The sequence below is a fragment of the Ascaphus truei genome, chromosome 19, assembly GCF_040206685.1.
Source record: "Ascaphus truei isolate aAscTru1 chromosome 19, aAscTru1.hap1, whole genome shotgun sequence".
Classification (NCBI taxonomy): Eukaryota; Metazoa; Chordata; class Amphibia; order Anura; family Ascaphidae; genus Ascaphus; species Ascaphus truei.
In genome coordinates, this window is record NC_134501.1 from 11,139,895 (window position 1) to 11,153,498 (window position 13,604).

The 13,604-nt window shown below is 46.5% G+C and overlaps 1 protein-coding gene across 1 annotated transcript in view; it reads right to left on the reverse strand.

Annotated features, from left to right (window-relative positions):
- The window catches only part of CNGB1 (cyclic nucleotide gated channel subunit beta 1), a 90,899-nt gene that overhangs the window by 63,468 nt on the left and 13,827 nt on the right, over positions 1 to 13,604 (reverse strand). Inside the window, exons 7-16 of the mRNA XM_075576538.1 lie at positions 12,621 to 12,663; positions 12,339 to 12,447; positions 12,173 to 12,212; positions 11,510 to 11,669; positions 11,259 to 11,352; positions 10,155 to 10,191; positions 9,193 to 9,217; positions 7,783 to 7,794; positions 4,393 to 4,450; positions 1,691 to 1,727 (exon numbers count right to left, since the gene is read on the reverse strand). Coding sequence (XP_075432653.1) covers positions 1,691 to 1,727; positions 4,393 to 4,450; positions 7,783 to 7,794; positions 9,193 to 9,217; positions 10,155 to 10,191; positions 11,259 to 11,352; positions 11,510 to 11,669; positions 12,173 to 12,212; positions 12,339 to 12,447; positions 12,621 to 12,663 — 615 coding nt within the window. The remainder of the gene's footprint in view (positions 1 to 1,690; positions 1,728 to 4,392; positions 4,451 to 7,782; positions 7,795 to 9,192; positions 9,218 to 10,154; positions 10,192 to 11,258; positions 11,353 to 11,509; positions 11,670 to 12,172; positions 12,213 to 12,338; positions 12,448 to 12,620; positions 12,664 to 13,604) is intronic.

Below are 13,604 nucleotides of genomic sequence, written 5' to 3' on the forward strand. Positions count from 1 at the left end.
ATGTCTTCTTTTTCCATTTGTTTCAGGGGTTTAAACCCCACTCCCCCCTGAAACAAAGGAGAAGAGAAAACAATTAATAGAGAACCTGCTGCCCCATCTGCCCTATTACCTACTGGTGACACATCTCCGCTCTATTCACTAAAGTCTCCCGGCTGCAAAACTGGTGCAAATAATAGCACCAGATTTATCACACTGCTTTCAATGTGACCTCTTTTGGATATGGTGCAGTTGTTTTTTTTGCACCAATTTTGCCCACGTGTTGCACCGGGAAGACTTTTGGTAAACAACCCCCATTGACCTTATGCATATTTAGTGGACAGGAATCCTACAACCTCAGGAGATGATGGGGTCGGTTTTATTAACGTGAAAATAAAATCAGTGTAAAACTGATTAAAACTGTGAAGACCGTTTGTAGGGGACGACGACAAGTTTCACCGTATTCAAAAAGATCCCTACTAAAAGAATACAAATCAATAACATGTTTAAAGAAATAGCATTTGCATGAGGTTTTTGCGTCAAAGTGTTTTCTGTGATGTGCTTTATTTTGACTTGGTCCTGATTGGAGAAAAAGAGATCTGAATTTTTCAACCCGGGTTGGTGGAAAAGATGGGTAAGACGCGGCTGATTTAATACAAGGGCTGCTTTTCCAGCTGGAGCGTTATCTATGTCCAAATTTAGCGCTCTAAATAACACCGCAATAACATTGGCCACATCTGTAGGAACAATTTAGTTCCTCTTTTAGAGCGGGATAGAGGCGCTTACATTCAAGTGAGAACCTCATGTGAAGGCATTTTTACACAACCCTTGTATGATATCTATTTGTATAGACACATGCACATGCAATAAGAGGGGCGATAAAAAAAAAACGCTTATCGCTGTTATTTATATTATTATCCAATCTACTTTTCAGTTTTTATGTAGTATGTGATACGTTGGGATCTGCTCCTAATTAGCTGAAGGTATTGATCTTCAACCAATGATAGCATGAGTCACACAGTGTAGCTATCCTCTGCTCTAACACTTGCAGGAAGAAGTACAATTGGCACAGCCATTTTTCCTTAGGTGAAGGACCCATACAAAACAGCTGCAATAAGCGCTATATAGGTACGGTATATGTTTCAACTAAGTATTTGTGAATCGCCCAAGTAAATGGTCTGAGTTGGCCTGTATGTGCGACAGAATTCGCTGTTCAGACACACACAGAGACCCTGCACCTTCCGGACACACACACACAGGCCCTGCACCCTCGGGATACACACACACAGGCCCTGCACCCTCGGGATACACACACACAGGCCCTGCACCCTCGGGATACACACACACAGGCCCTGCACCCTCGGGATACACACACACAGGCCCTGCACCCTCGGGATACACACACACAGGCCCTGCACCCTCGGGATACACACACACAGGCCCTGCACCCTCGGGATACACACACACAAGCCCTGCACCCTCGGGATACACACACACACAGGCCCTGCACCCTCGGGATACACACACACAGGCCCTGCACCCTCAGGACACACATGGGCCCTGCACCCTCAGGACTCACACACAGGCCCTGCACCCTCGGGATACACACAGACCCTGCACCCTCGGGACACACACAGACCCTGCACCCACAGGACACACACACACACGCTGCACCCATTATATCACCAGTCCTCCTCTCACACTAGTCACTTACTTTCTTGCACTGGGCAAAGAGTGACAGTCGGTGAATCCTGCCAGAAAGACCAGAACACATCAGAATATGCAGTGATACAGCCGCCTGTCTGTGTTCGTGCGTTTCTGTGTGCGTATATACACATCTGATCAAGAACCGTGCCTAAATGTCCGAGTCTTAGTTTTCCTGTCATACACGAGGTGAGAATTTTGGCCTAGAAAACATTTTGTAAATGAATCCATAATGTGTGGCTATAGAGGGTTATTTATTAAGTGCAACGGTGCAGAACGGGAACTATTGCACGAAAACTATAGACTTACATGGGAGTTCCCAGTAGCACCCGATCTGCACTATTGCGCTTTAATGAATAATCCCTATAGAACGCACATATATGAAATAACTCCATAGTTCTGTCACCTTTTATTATTCATTTTTTTTTTAGGAACTGCATATATTAATTATGAACTGATTGGGAATCGGGCTGGAATGCTATCTCGGAGGGGAAAATGCATTTTTTAACCAACTTCTTTATTTAAAGCTGAATAATTCATTGTCATTTTTACGCTTGGGATTCTGCCAGTATTTTCTAGTACAGTATGTGCCTGGTGTTGGATATGCACCATGATAACCTAATCCGCAGTGGGGTAAATGTGTGTGTGTTGTGGTATTGCCCCCTCTGCTGCTAGAATGCAGAACTGCATATACTGTACAGCAGTAACTCCCTTTATGTGCATGTATATGTTGTATATTGAGGTTTTTTTTAAATATATTGAATATAAATGTGTATTTGTATATGGTTTGTGTGTGTTACACTAATGTTGCTTGTTTGGTGTGTGTATATATGGGAGGGAGAAGAAAGAGGATGGGGAGGATAGGGAGGAGGGGTGTGGGGGGAGGAGGCGAGAAAGAGGGGGGGGGAGAAAGGGGGGGCGGGGAGGAGAGGATGGGGGGTACAGAGAGAGGATGGGGGGTAGAGGAGAGATAGATGAAGGGGGAAGGGAGGTGAGAGATAGTGATTGGGGGGAGAGGGAGGAGAGTGGATAGAAAGGAGAGGATTGGGTGGAGAGGGAAGATTGAGGATTGGGGGAGTATGTGGGGGGAGAGAGCGAGGATGGGGGAGGGGGAGAGCGAGGATGGGGAGAGGGAGAGAGCGAGGATGGGGGAGAGCGAGGATGGGGAGAGGGAGAGCACAAGGATGGGGAGAGAGCGAGGATGGGAGGGAGAGAGATGATGAGGAAGGGGAGAGATGAGCAGGGGGAGAGATGAGGAGGGGGAGAGATGATGAGTAGGAGGGGGAGAGATTATAATGATGACGAGGAGGGATGATGAGATAGAGGATGGGGGGGGGAGGGAGAAAACATTGCAGTCAGTATTAATATGAATGGGGCCCTGCATTTTTTTGCCCGGGGGCCCGCGAATGTCTAGCTGCGCCACTGCATCATACCAGCCAGGCGATAAAATGAAGGGAACTTGGAATGACACCTGGTAATCCAGCATTGACAGCATTCATTCTAGGATTTGCCAGTCTATAGCATCTGATCTAGAGGTTTCCCAGTGGCAACAATTACGTGGGCCTGTTCAAGGGGACCCTGGTCCACATTAAAAACACTAAATTAGGAAGAAATTTAGGGGAAAGTGTTCAGCTTTAAATAATAACCTCTCATTTTACTTGGGATCAGGGTGGGTCAATGTGACTGATGGGTAAAGATTATAAACGTAGAAACAAATGCAAAACTGGAGATTAGTAATCATATATTATACAAAAAAAATGAAAACAATATCTACTCAGTATTAGATCCTGTAATCGTCCACAGGATGGTCCGGGCTCCCTCGTTCAGAACAGGTAATGTTTGATGTCACTGCGTGACTTCCGAATACGAAAGCTTACAAGGTAAAAAAAATAAAAAAATACAATCCCGACGCGTTTTGTGTACAATGCTCTTCCTCAGGAGTTCAATATCATTCTGTATCCTGAGTCCCATATATTATATACACACGGAAAAAAGCGGGCCAGAAACTTCCTGACACTAATTTATAAAAAATGATCAAAAGGGATAGAAAAAGAAAGGAATGGAACCAAAAGAAGAAAAAAAATCACAAACATAAAAGTCCAAAATAGGAGAAATTCCATAACTGTACATCCAATAAGACATTCAACCCCCGAGGAAGTGTATTGTACATAAAACGAGTCGGGAGTCTCCGTGTTGGAAAATCATGCGATGGGCCGTTTGAAGCGCGGTGACATCACATCAGCTCTACCTTTCTGAACAGAGGGAACCCGGGCTATTGTGTGGAGGAATATGTGATCTATATACTAATTTTAATTGTGACTTGATATCTTATTTATTTTTTTTATATAGTAAATACTTGATTACCTATCCCTGGTTTTGGGCTCGTTTTTGTTTTAAAATTTCTTTACAAGCTACGGTCCCAAGAAAACTGGATCTCAAGTCCAACAAGCAGCAGCTGGATGTCTTATGATGGGCCCCAATGTGTGCTACAGCTTAATTAGCTATCAAGGTCCCTATATACCTTTATTGTAAATAAAAATCCATATGACATATTACTTATATAGTTATCTTTTTATTTATTTTTTATATCTAATTTGATGTTTTTGCTTTTGTGCATAATTTTTAGTATATATGACGCATACCTTGCTATTGGTAGCATACAATGCACTGTGCATTTTGTGCTGATTGTAGTTTACATTGCATGGAGCTTACCTGCTTTGTTGGTTGGGGAATGACCTTCTCCAGACCTTGAGTAATCCAGCTCATAACCCTGCAGGAACAACAGAACATGTTGGATCACAACTAAAAACACTACAACCTGTCACACCAACAATACACAAGATACAACATAACAACTACACAATGCAGCATGTTACATCACAACCATAAAAGGAAATGTCGTTATATCACAACTATACAACACCACTACTCTACACAAAATATTACATCACAACTACAGTACTGTATACAATGACATTACATCACATCTTATTTTACACTATATGTAACCACTAATCTACATAACATGTTACTGTACATCACAACACACGTGTGTAGACAGATATGGTGATATGGGGATAGACAGCACTCTGAAACGGAAAAATTGGATCAAGGGTGCACGAGGGAACTTATTCCTCCCAAGTATCAAGGAGAAAGGGGGGGGGGTGTTCCCAGCACTCAAGGACCATGTAATAACAATCAAATACTAGGAATATGTCAAAGAATGAAATAATTAAGTTGAGAAAGCACAAGAAAGGGAAAAATAGGGGGGGCAGCGTTTCGGGGTGATGCAAAAATAAACCCAAACTCAATCAGACAACACTACTGAATAATAACTCCTGGCTGGTGGCGGCTCGAGTTTGGCTTCTGGTGAGGAAGGCGGCATAGAACATAGATGCCGCCCATTTTCATTAGCCAACAGAATTCTGTTGTCGAGCCCTTGCAGTACTCCCACCTTCCTGTATCCTCGGCCTGCTCCCCAAATCGAGGAACATATGGGCCAACGGGATGTTGCATGGGGCGCCATCTGCCATTTTTACATCGATATGCTGGTCATGTAAAATATCCCCTGGAGCAATGAGATCAGGGTGGACCAATGTCATGATCACCCCAGTATCAAGCAAGCGGGCCGGCGGCTGGGTACCTTACTGTCACCGGCCATAGGTGGGTATTAGTCGTCTACGGGCTGCAACAAAATTATTCGTCATTTCAGCTGCACACTGGGATGTCGCCAGCTTGTGGTCCAGGACCCATTCTTGGATCTTTGGAAGACAGTAGAGCAGGAACTGTTCTTGGGGAAGTTGAAGTAGGTCAGTCGGGGGGCTTGGTTTGCAGCTGAGTTCCGACTGCTGGAGGTGGCCTCAATGGGGGTGGATCTGCTGGGAGAAGGAATTTGGCGGGCACTGATACACTACAGAGCCATCCTTCTCTCTTCCTCCAAAAGATTAGGTCCCAGGACTGCAAACATGTTCCGGAGCATCGTTGCAGTCTCAAGAGGTGTCAGGGTAACTTACTCTGTGCTGGGTGAATGTGCAGGAGCCAAACAGGGGGATGCGTGAGCTGAGGCGCTGCCTGCGCCTGGCTCTACAAATGCCTCATGCACTTCCTCCTCATAAGTCAGTAACTCGTGGAGGACTTCGGCTTAGTTGAGCCCTTCTCCAGGCACCTGAGGACCAGTTACGGTATCTGGCAGCCATCGCATTTAGACTCACTGTCGACAAGACTGAGGGCAGGAAAGCTATTGCTTGTGCTCGGTGCTCCTATAACTCTCGGTTCTGCTTTCTCAATGTCGGGACCATCACAGTGCTGAAATACCCGCAAATATTTCAGCCCCAAGTCTGGCGATCCCACTACTACCACCTGAAATAAGTGTCACGGTAGACTAGACTTTTAAACAGGGACCGCCAACACCAGGCAGAACGAGAGAGTTAAAGCAGGTTTATTCTGTCCGGAGTCAACCGGGAGCAACACAGGGCAATAGCTTATCACTAACACGGGCTATAGGGGACTCCTAGCATGCTAGGCTCTGCAGGAGCTAACTTATCCAGCATGCTGCCTTGCTGCGTCCATTCAGGGATCCTAGTAACTCGGGATAACCGCTCTTGGCCCACAGTTCAGTTTTCCAGTTGGTCTCTAGTCACCGAGACCAATCATGAACAACTGTGGAGCTCTGATCAGCATCGGCTTTCACAGTTTCCCGGCCTCCATCTGAAATCATGGAGAACCAGGTGCCAACCAATCAGGTGTGACCTATCCTCCGCTGAGCCAATCCGGGTGCTCGACTGTACAATCCGTTGTGTGTGGTGATAGCGTCTAAGGGCAGCCTTTGGGAGCGTGGGAAATTGAAACTGACCAATGGGTTTGAGCCGTATCCTGGAGACCTGCACCAAATGCAGTGGCCAGATGGCAAACAACTGGGGGCAAATGTATCCTACCAGCCAAAGACCAGGCGACCAGCGGTAACTACACATATCCACTCTATATAAAGGCACTATAAGCACGAGCACACGCACACTCCCTCTCACACACACACACTCCGAGCAGCACTCACTGACACACAAAATTATAAAAGGGGGGTGGCAGCATGACAGGAGCCTGAGTTCTCTCCCTCCCCCGACCCCCCCATTCTTTTGGCCTGTGAGTAATGTGGGTGTTAGGAGAGGGTTAATGTAGGATGGTTTTGAGGAGCAGGGGAATACCAAACCGGTACAAATCCAACCCTATATGTGTTATTGCTTAGGTTATTGTCCGGTAACGTGTTATCAAATAAAAACAAATAATGAGCTGGTCAGGGAGACCAACAGGATTAATGGCTGGTTGGCCCAATGGTGGTTGAGTGGGGGAGGCGGTCTATGGTCTGGGTCAGGTGCGGCGAGCCTGGATGTGTCCCCCCCCCCTCCAAAAAAATGGGCTTTTAAGGATTTTACTAGGGTCACTGAGCCAGGTGTTGGTAGCCACACAGGCTTATGCCATTTGATATCTGGAGGATTTTGTGAAGCAGAAAAGTTTTTTTTTACATTAAGGTCCCTATTTAAGTATCCACAAGAAACTCCATAAAGCAGTTATGTAATTATTAGGAATGGTTCGGGAATAATAACTGTGATTGAATAAATTATTTTTGCACCACATTTCTGTAATTAACCCCTTTAGGGCCCGTTCGTCAAGAGAAGTATCACCCCAGAGGCTTTTATAACATATACCGTCATAAGGGCCCCTGCTTGTTTTTTTAGGGGCTGTATGCGCTCAGCGCTCGATCACACTGTAGGAAGTGGAGTAACTACCGCCCGGGATGCACGGGCACGTCCCGGGGGTCCCAGCTCAGGACGGGGGGGGGCCCAAAAAGAGTCAGGATCCTCCAGACTCACAAGCAGCATGGGAGCAGCATCCCACGTGACTCTGGGAGCCCGGAAACTATCCCAGATGCAGTTGGGGGGAGGAAAGGAGGTAGAGCTGGTGGGCTCTCTCTTACAGCTGACTGGGTTCCAAGAGAAGGAGAGAGAGCACATACTTAGCAAAGCATGGCAGGGACTTCTGGCAGGAAATGGGCGAGGGGTCACGTGCAGGTATACAGGATAAGTGTATGTAAAACTGACTGTAACATACCCAGTATCAGCGCTGCAGCAGTTTCATATCGCGACGGAGACACAGAAAATAAATTGTACTGGGTTAGCTTGGAAATAAGATGTGGGATATACCCCAATAACCTATACAACCCCAATAACATATCTATAGCCTATACGAGATCCCAATAACATATCTAAAACATATGACCCCAATAACATATCTAAAACATGACTCCAATAATATATCTATAGCCTATACGAGACCCCAATAACATATCTAAAACATGACCCCAATAATATATCCATAGACTATACGAGATCGCAATAACAGGTATAACCTATATGAGACCCCAATAACATATCTAAAACATATGACCGTTATGTTATAAGTATATCTATACGCCATGACCCCAATAACCTATATTGTATCTAAACAGATAATAAAAACATTTCTAAGTGTAGAATAACTCCGCTCCAGACTTCTACACCTCGAGTGCTGAATTAGTGTATGAATCTAATTAGAGTACGACAAGCTCTTTATTACTGGAAGAAGTTGCACAGAGGGGGAGTATACAATACAATGCAGGATACAGTAAAAAATAAAATGCACAGCACAAATGTATTCAGTAGATTTCAGTAAATAGGCGGTCCCACATAGCTGGTCATTTATTTAACAACATTTCAATGTCCTTTGCTTCAATAGTAAATCATCTTTAAAAGTTACATTTTTACTTTGAATTGATTCCTGTGACAAATGAAAACGCTTCTATCTGTATCTGGCACTCCGTTAAATAAATAAATAGTTCCGTGGGATAATGGCGGCTCCTTATCACTTTACAAACAAACAGAGAAACAGAATTAAAGCAGCAACACGGGTTGCACTTTTTTATTTTGCATTTATTTTTTTATCACTGGGCTGAAGCAGGGGGGGAGGCGGGGGGTTTTGCAACTGAGCTGCGTTAATTTCAGCTCCGGAGACGCTGAGCTCCCGTAGGGGGTGCTGGTGTACACGGGTATAAACTCTCTATTCTCATTGGTCCTCAGCTCTCTTATCATTGTGGCCCATACTTACTAAGCAGTGCTATATTACATGAAACCTACCAGCACATTGCTGCCTCACTTACTGTATGGGCTAGCAGGGGGGTTCCAGCACCAGGAGTCTTGTGGAATAGCACTATTTAGATAATATGGGTCAATGGGCCTTATTCTGAAAACTGCAGACCCAGTGCTACCGCACAGAATGCCCCATTGCAGTAAATGTGGCTTTCTGTGGCAGTTTACAGAATAAGGGCCTATATCTCACTCTGCGCACTCAATAGCCCCTCTCTACCCCAGTATGCTGAATGGTTCCTCTTCCTGTGGCTCCCTTCCATACTCCCTGTATGTATTAATGGTTTCCTCTTTCTCTCTACGGGTTATGTCCCTTAGTCCCAGGTATTCTGCTTCTTACCTGCCCTTGGAATCCTTCCCGGTTACTGCAAAGAAATAACATTGTGTCAGACCTGCAGAACATTGCACACCTCCCCTGTTAGAAGCAGATCATCGCATCAACGCTTGCAGTCCTACATACAAGTACCACAGGTTAAAGCAGCAATCCCCTCAAGGTGGTTTTTCATTTGTTATTCCTAATGAGAATCGGGGGGGCGGGGGGGGGGGCCTTCAGAGCTGAAATGTGCTATTTTCAACTCCAGTGACCCCTCAGTTCCCAAGAAATTTACCTTTTTTGATACCTTAATTCAGTTAAACAAAAAAAAAAAATCAAGATGTAGGCCGGGGTCATCAAATAAAAAGCAGCAACGAGACGCCCTGATGATGTCACAGCTTCCTATTGGTCCGCGGGAGAGAGGCTCACTTTGATTTCCCGAAAGAGAACAAAAAAAAAGTGCATTTAACCCTTTAAATGCCCTGGAGCATAGCTACTATACCATGGGTTCCGGCCCCCTTCACGCCCCGTGATGTAGTAGCTGCGTAGCTTTGGGGAATTGGCCCCTCCGGCAGGTTTAACAATGCAGGTTTCTCAGGAACTGTGGGATTTCTAGATTCGAAAATAGCCCAGGTAATACCAAATACCAAAACCAACTGCTATTAACCCCTACACTGCTAGATATCTGCAGAGCTCTCCTTCACCCATCTCCTTCTAGAGATCGTTCACGATAAAGACTCACAGTCCATTGCATGGGCTCGTTCGCTTGCTGAAGGGCTTATTCATTATCCACCAAGGAGGCCAATCGGGCCATTTTGGGCCAAAGTCCCCCACTGATTTCAATGGGCAAAAACCGACATAGAATAAGTCCCTTAGAGTCCAGGCAGAGTCGAACGAAACCATCCCCTGCTGAAGATCTCTAGGACATCACTTTACCTTGTGGAGAGCATGGACCCCGGTGCATCCTTAACCTGCTGGTAAGTACTCACCTGGTGGAGGCTGTTCTTCCTCTTTGGGCTTCTCCTCCTATAAAATAAACACAACCAGTAATGAATTTCAATGCATTTCAGACTCGCTAACATTCCCGGTGCTATAAATGATTAATTGTCCCCACCTCCTGTGGCAGATCCAGTCAGCCTTAAACCCCTGAACCTGTGCTGCAGGCCGCTCAGTCAGTGAAAGAGTTAAAAGTAGTTGATGACAAGTTAACCACTTTCTCTGCCCTATGATCTGGCAATGCACAAGGCGGCATTACGGAACCATGGGATTTCCGCCCCCATATAATTTTGCCGCGTTCTTGGGCCTATCAGACCTAATGGGAAGCTACTTGCCTGTGTCGGCTGCCTCCTCTCTGCCGCGCTCCTTTGGAATCCCGGCGTCAAATGACGCTGCGGACGTCCCCAACGTGAGGTCACACGGCGTCTCGTCGCGCGATGTCACATTGGCGACGTCACGGTGTCATCGGACGCCGGGATTCCAAAGGAGCAGGAGGGCAGCACCAAGGAGGCGGCAGACAAAGGCAAGTGCCCAGGGGGCGGCAAATTTAGAAATTCGCCGCTGGTTACGTGCATTGAGAACTTGCTTGTTTGGTGGGCGGGCGTTGATACGCTTCCCTTCTGCCCCTCCTTCAAACTATTGATATATTTGAATGTTTTAATCATGTTCCCCCTCTCCCTTCTCTCCTCCAAGCTCTACATGTGAAGGTCCTTAGTCTTTTCTTAGAAGTTGTATGATGAAGAACATGCCATGCACCATTTTAGTGGCCCTTCTTTGCACAATCTCCACTTTATTTATGTCCTTCTGGAGATATGGCCTCCAGAACCAAACGTAGTTCAGATGAGGGCTTACCAAAAATGGTCCAGAGCAGCAGAAGAAGCCCAAACTGGTGATCAATCTCAACACAATTCATCCTAGCAGTACCATAAATAAATTAGGATCTGTTTAGGTACTGAAGGGGATCATCTGTATTGGATTCCCACACCCCCTTTCATCCTTCCCCTCTTGTACCCCAAACCGCCCAATGCTTTAATAAAATATTTAGATACAGTACAACCTTGCCACCTACTTTATTGCCGCTAGTGCAAGAGACTCACCTCTACTTTTTTAGGGACTCCGACGGAGATCTCTGGCTGGGGCACCACCTTCCCCAGACCCTGCATGAGCCAGGTCAGAACCCCAGCTCCTGATCTGCAGGAATGAAAAAGATGAGGGAAGATAGATCAATGCAAAGAAAGTCTGTCTGTCTGTCTCTATATATCTATATAAATGTGGGCCTAAAACAACTGTAAAAACCCTCTCCGGCCCCCGGGCATACTGTGGTATGCTGAAGGTCTTGGTTTCATACCCTTTGTCTGGAGCTGCAGCCTCGGCTTCTGAGCTGGGTACTGGCTGAATCTCTATAGGTACCGGTGGCGATACAGCAGAAGAAGGTGGGGGTGGGGGTGGAGGTGATGCGGCTGTTGGTACAGGGGTATGTGCTGGTGAGGCTGAAGAAAGTGTTGCCTCTGACAAAGAAGACATTAAACACAACTCTAAATAGAATTTATTGGGGGGAAAAAACAATCTACTTTTTTTCACAGCATTCTACTGACATATTCCTTAATAAACAGGCAGGACACCTGATTAAATCCAGTCTACCAAGGAAAAAATTCCTCTCTGACCCCGTCTGCTCCTCTCTCTCTCTCTCTCTCTGATCCCCCTCTCTGTTATCCCCTTCTCTGTTTATCTTTCTAACTGCCTATTTTCTTCTGTCTCTGACCCCCTTCTCTGCTCCTCCCTCTGACCTCCCCCAAACCCTGCTCCTCCATTTATCCCCACTGTCTTGACCCCTTTTCAGAATTCCTCTCAACCTCTCTCCTACCCTTTCTCTGCTCCTCTCTCAAACTCCCTATCAACATACCTGTGTAACACCTTGCCTGCCTGCCTCAGACACCCCACCCCCCATATACTCCTGTCTCTCCCTTTCCTTACATCTCTCTCTGATCCATATCTGTTCCTGTGTACTGACCTTCAATCTTCGCTTTCTTCTCATCGGCTTGTGGTTTCTGCTGGAATAAGAGCATCTTGAGTTAACTGCAGATTATTGGATCTATCCCCAAGTATTCTCCATGACCCGTCTACTCAAATCTACAGGTTCTCCACTGTCAGATTCACTTCCAAATACCCTCACTCACCGCGCCAGCATCAGATCCTCCGCTAGCACCCGACCTGTGGCTCCAGGCTGGCTGAGGGACAACCTTCTCCAACCCCTGGGACAACCAAGAGAGGACCCCCAGGGAAGCACTGTGCCAGAGACAAAAAGTGATGATTACAGGCGGTGAGGTATCATCACAGAAGACACAGAGAGAATAAGACAGATATGGGACGAAAGAAAGAGAAAGCCAGAAGAGAAGGAAACGGGGGTAGAGTGTGAAAGAGATGTAGAGAATGGAGAGTGTGTGTAACTGTGTCTTCACCTCTCCGTTTGGTCCGTGGGCCCATTCTCTGTCCTCTTTTCCACTAATAGGGAAACAAAATAGTTTTGGGAATGAAGAAATACACACAGGCACATGGATGAAAATGTATAGATAAATATTAATACAAAGAGGTTATTCATACATCTCCATTACAGGTTAACATACCAGAACAAGTGTTTATGCCTATTGCAGTGGTTCCCAACCTTTGTTCTCTCAAGGCAGCCCCCTAATTAAAGTGCTCAGTTGCTGAGGCACCCCCACAAGAGGACAGTCAGAGACAGAAGACACAGGACAGAGACAGTCAGTGACAAGACTACAAAGGACAGAGTGACAGAAGACACAGGACAGTCACAGAAAACACACACACACAAAACAGGACAGAACAAATACACCCAGGACAGAGATGCACAGCCTCGCCTCTCTCCTGCCCATGCTGCTTCCTCCTTTGCTTGGCCTCACCACCTAGGCTCCTTACACCTCCTGGATTACCCAGCAGCAGCCAATCAGGATGAAGGAAACTGCCCAGCCCCCTGGCACCCACCCTGCTTTCTCCCTGCTCTGGGAGAAAGGGGTAATCCCGCGGCCCCTCTTTGATCTTCTCAGGGTTGACTTGGACAGGAGTTAACACTCATTTGGGTGCAAATCATAACGGATCTTGATGAATCTGGGGCAAAGACTTAGGCTGAGCTTATTCTCAACGCGATTGTGCTAGCGCGCGTGCGACAAGCACAAATTGCCTAATGCCTGTGAGGCCGCTTCTAGTGAGCGCACGACGGAGCGCGATGGCGTGACCGCGATGTGAAGAGACACAAGGGTAGTCTTTTCAAGCGCGGCCGCGTGATGTCCGCGTCACGTGAGCGGTTCAGGCAATGAGGGCGAACCCGCTTCATGACGCGTCCGCCATGCCTCCCCAATCTCCTGCAGCCAAGTTCACGTGCAGGCGTGCGCGAGGCTCTGCGCTCCGTCGCACAGCCAGTATAATCT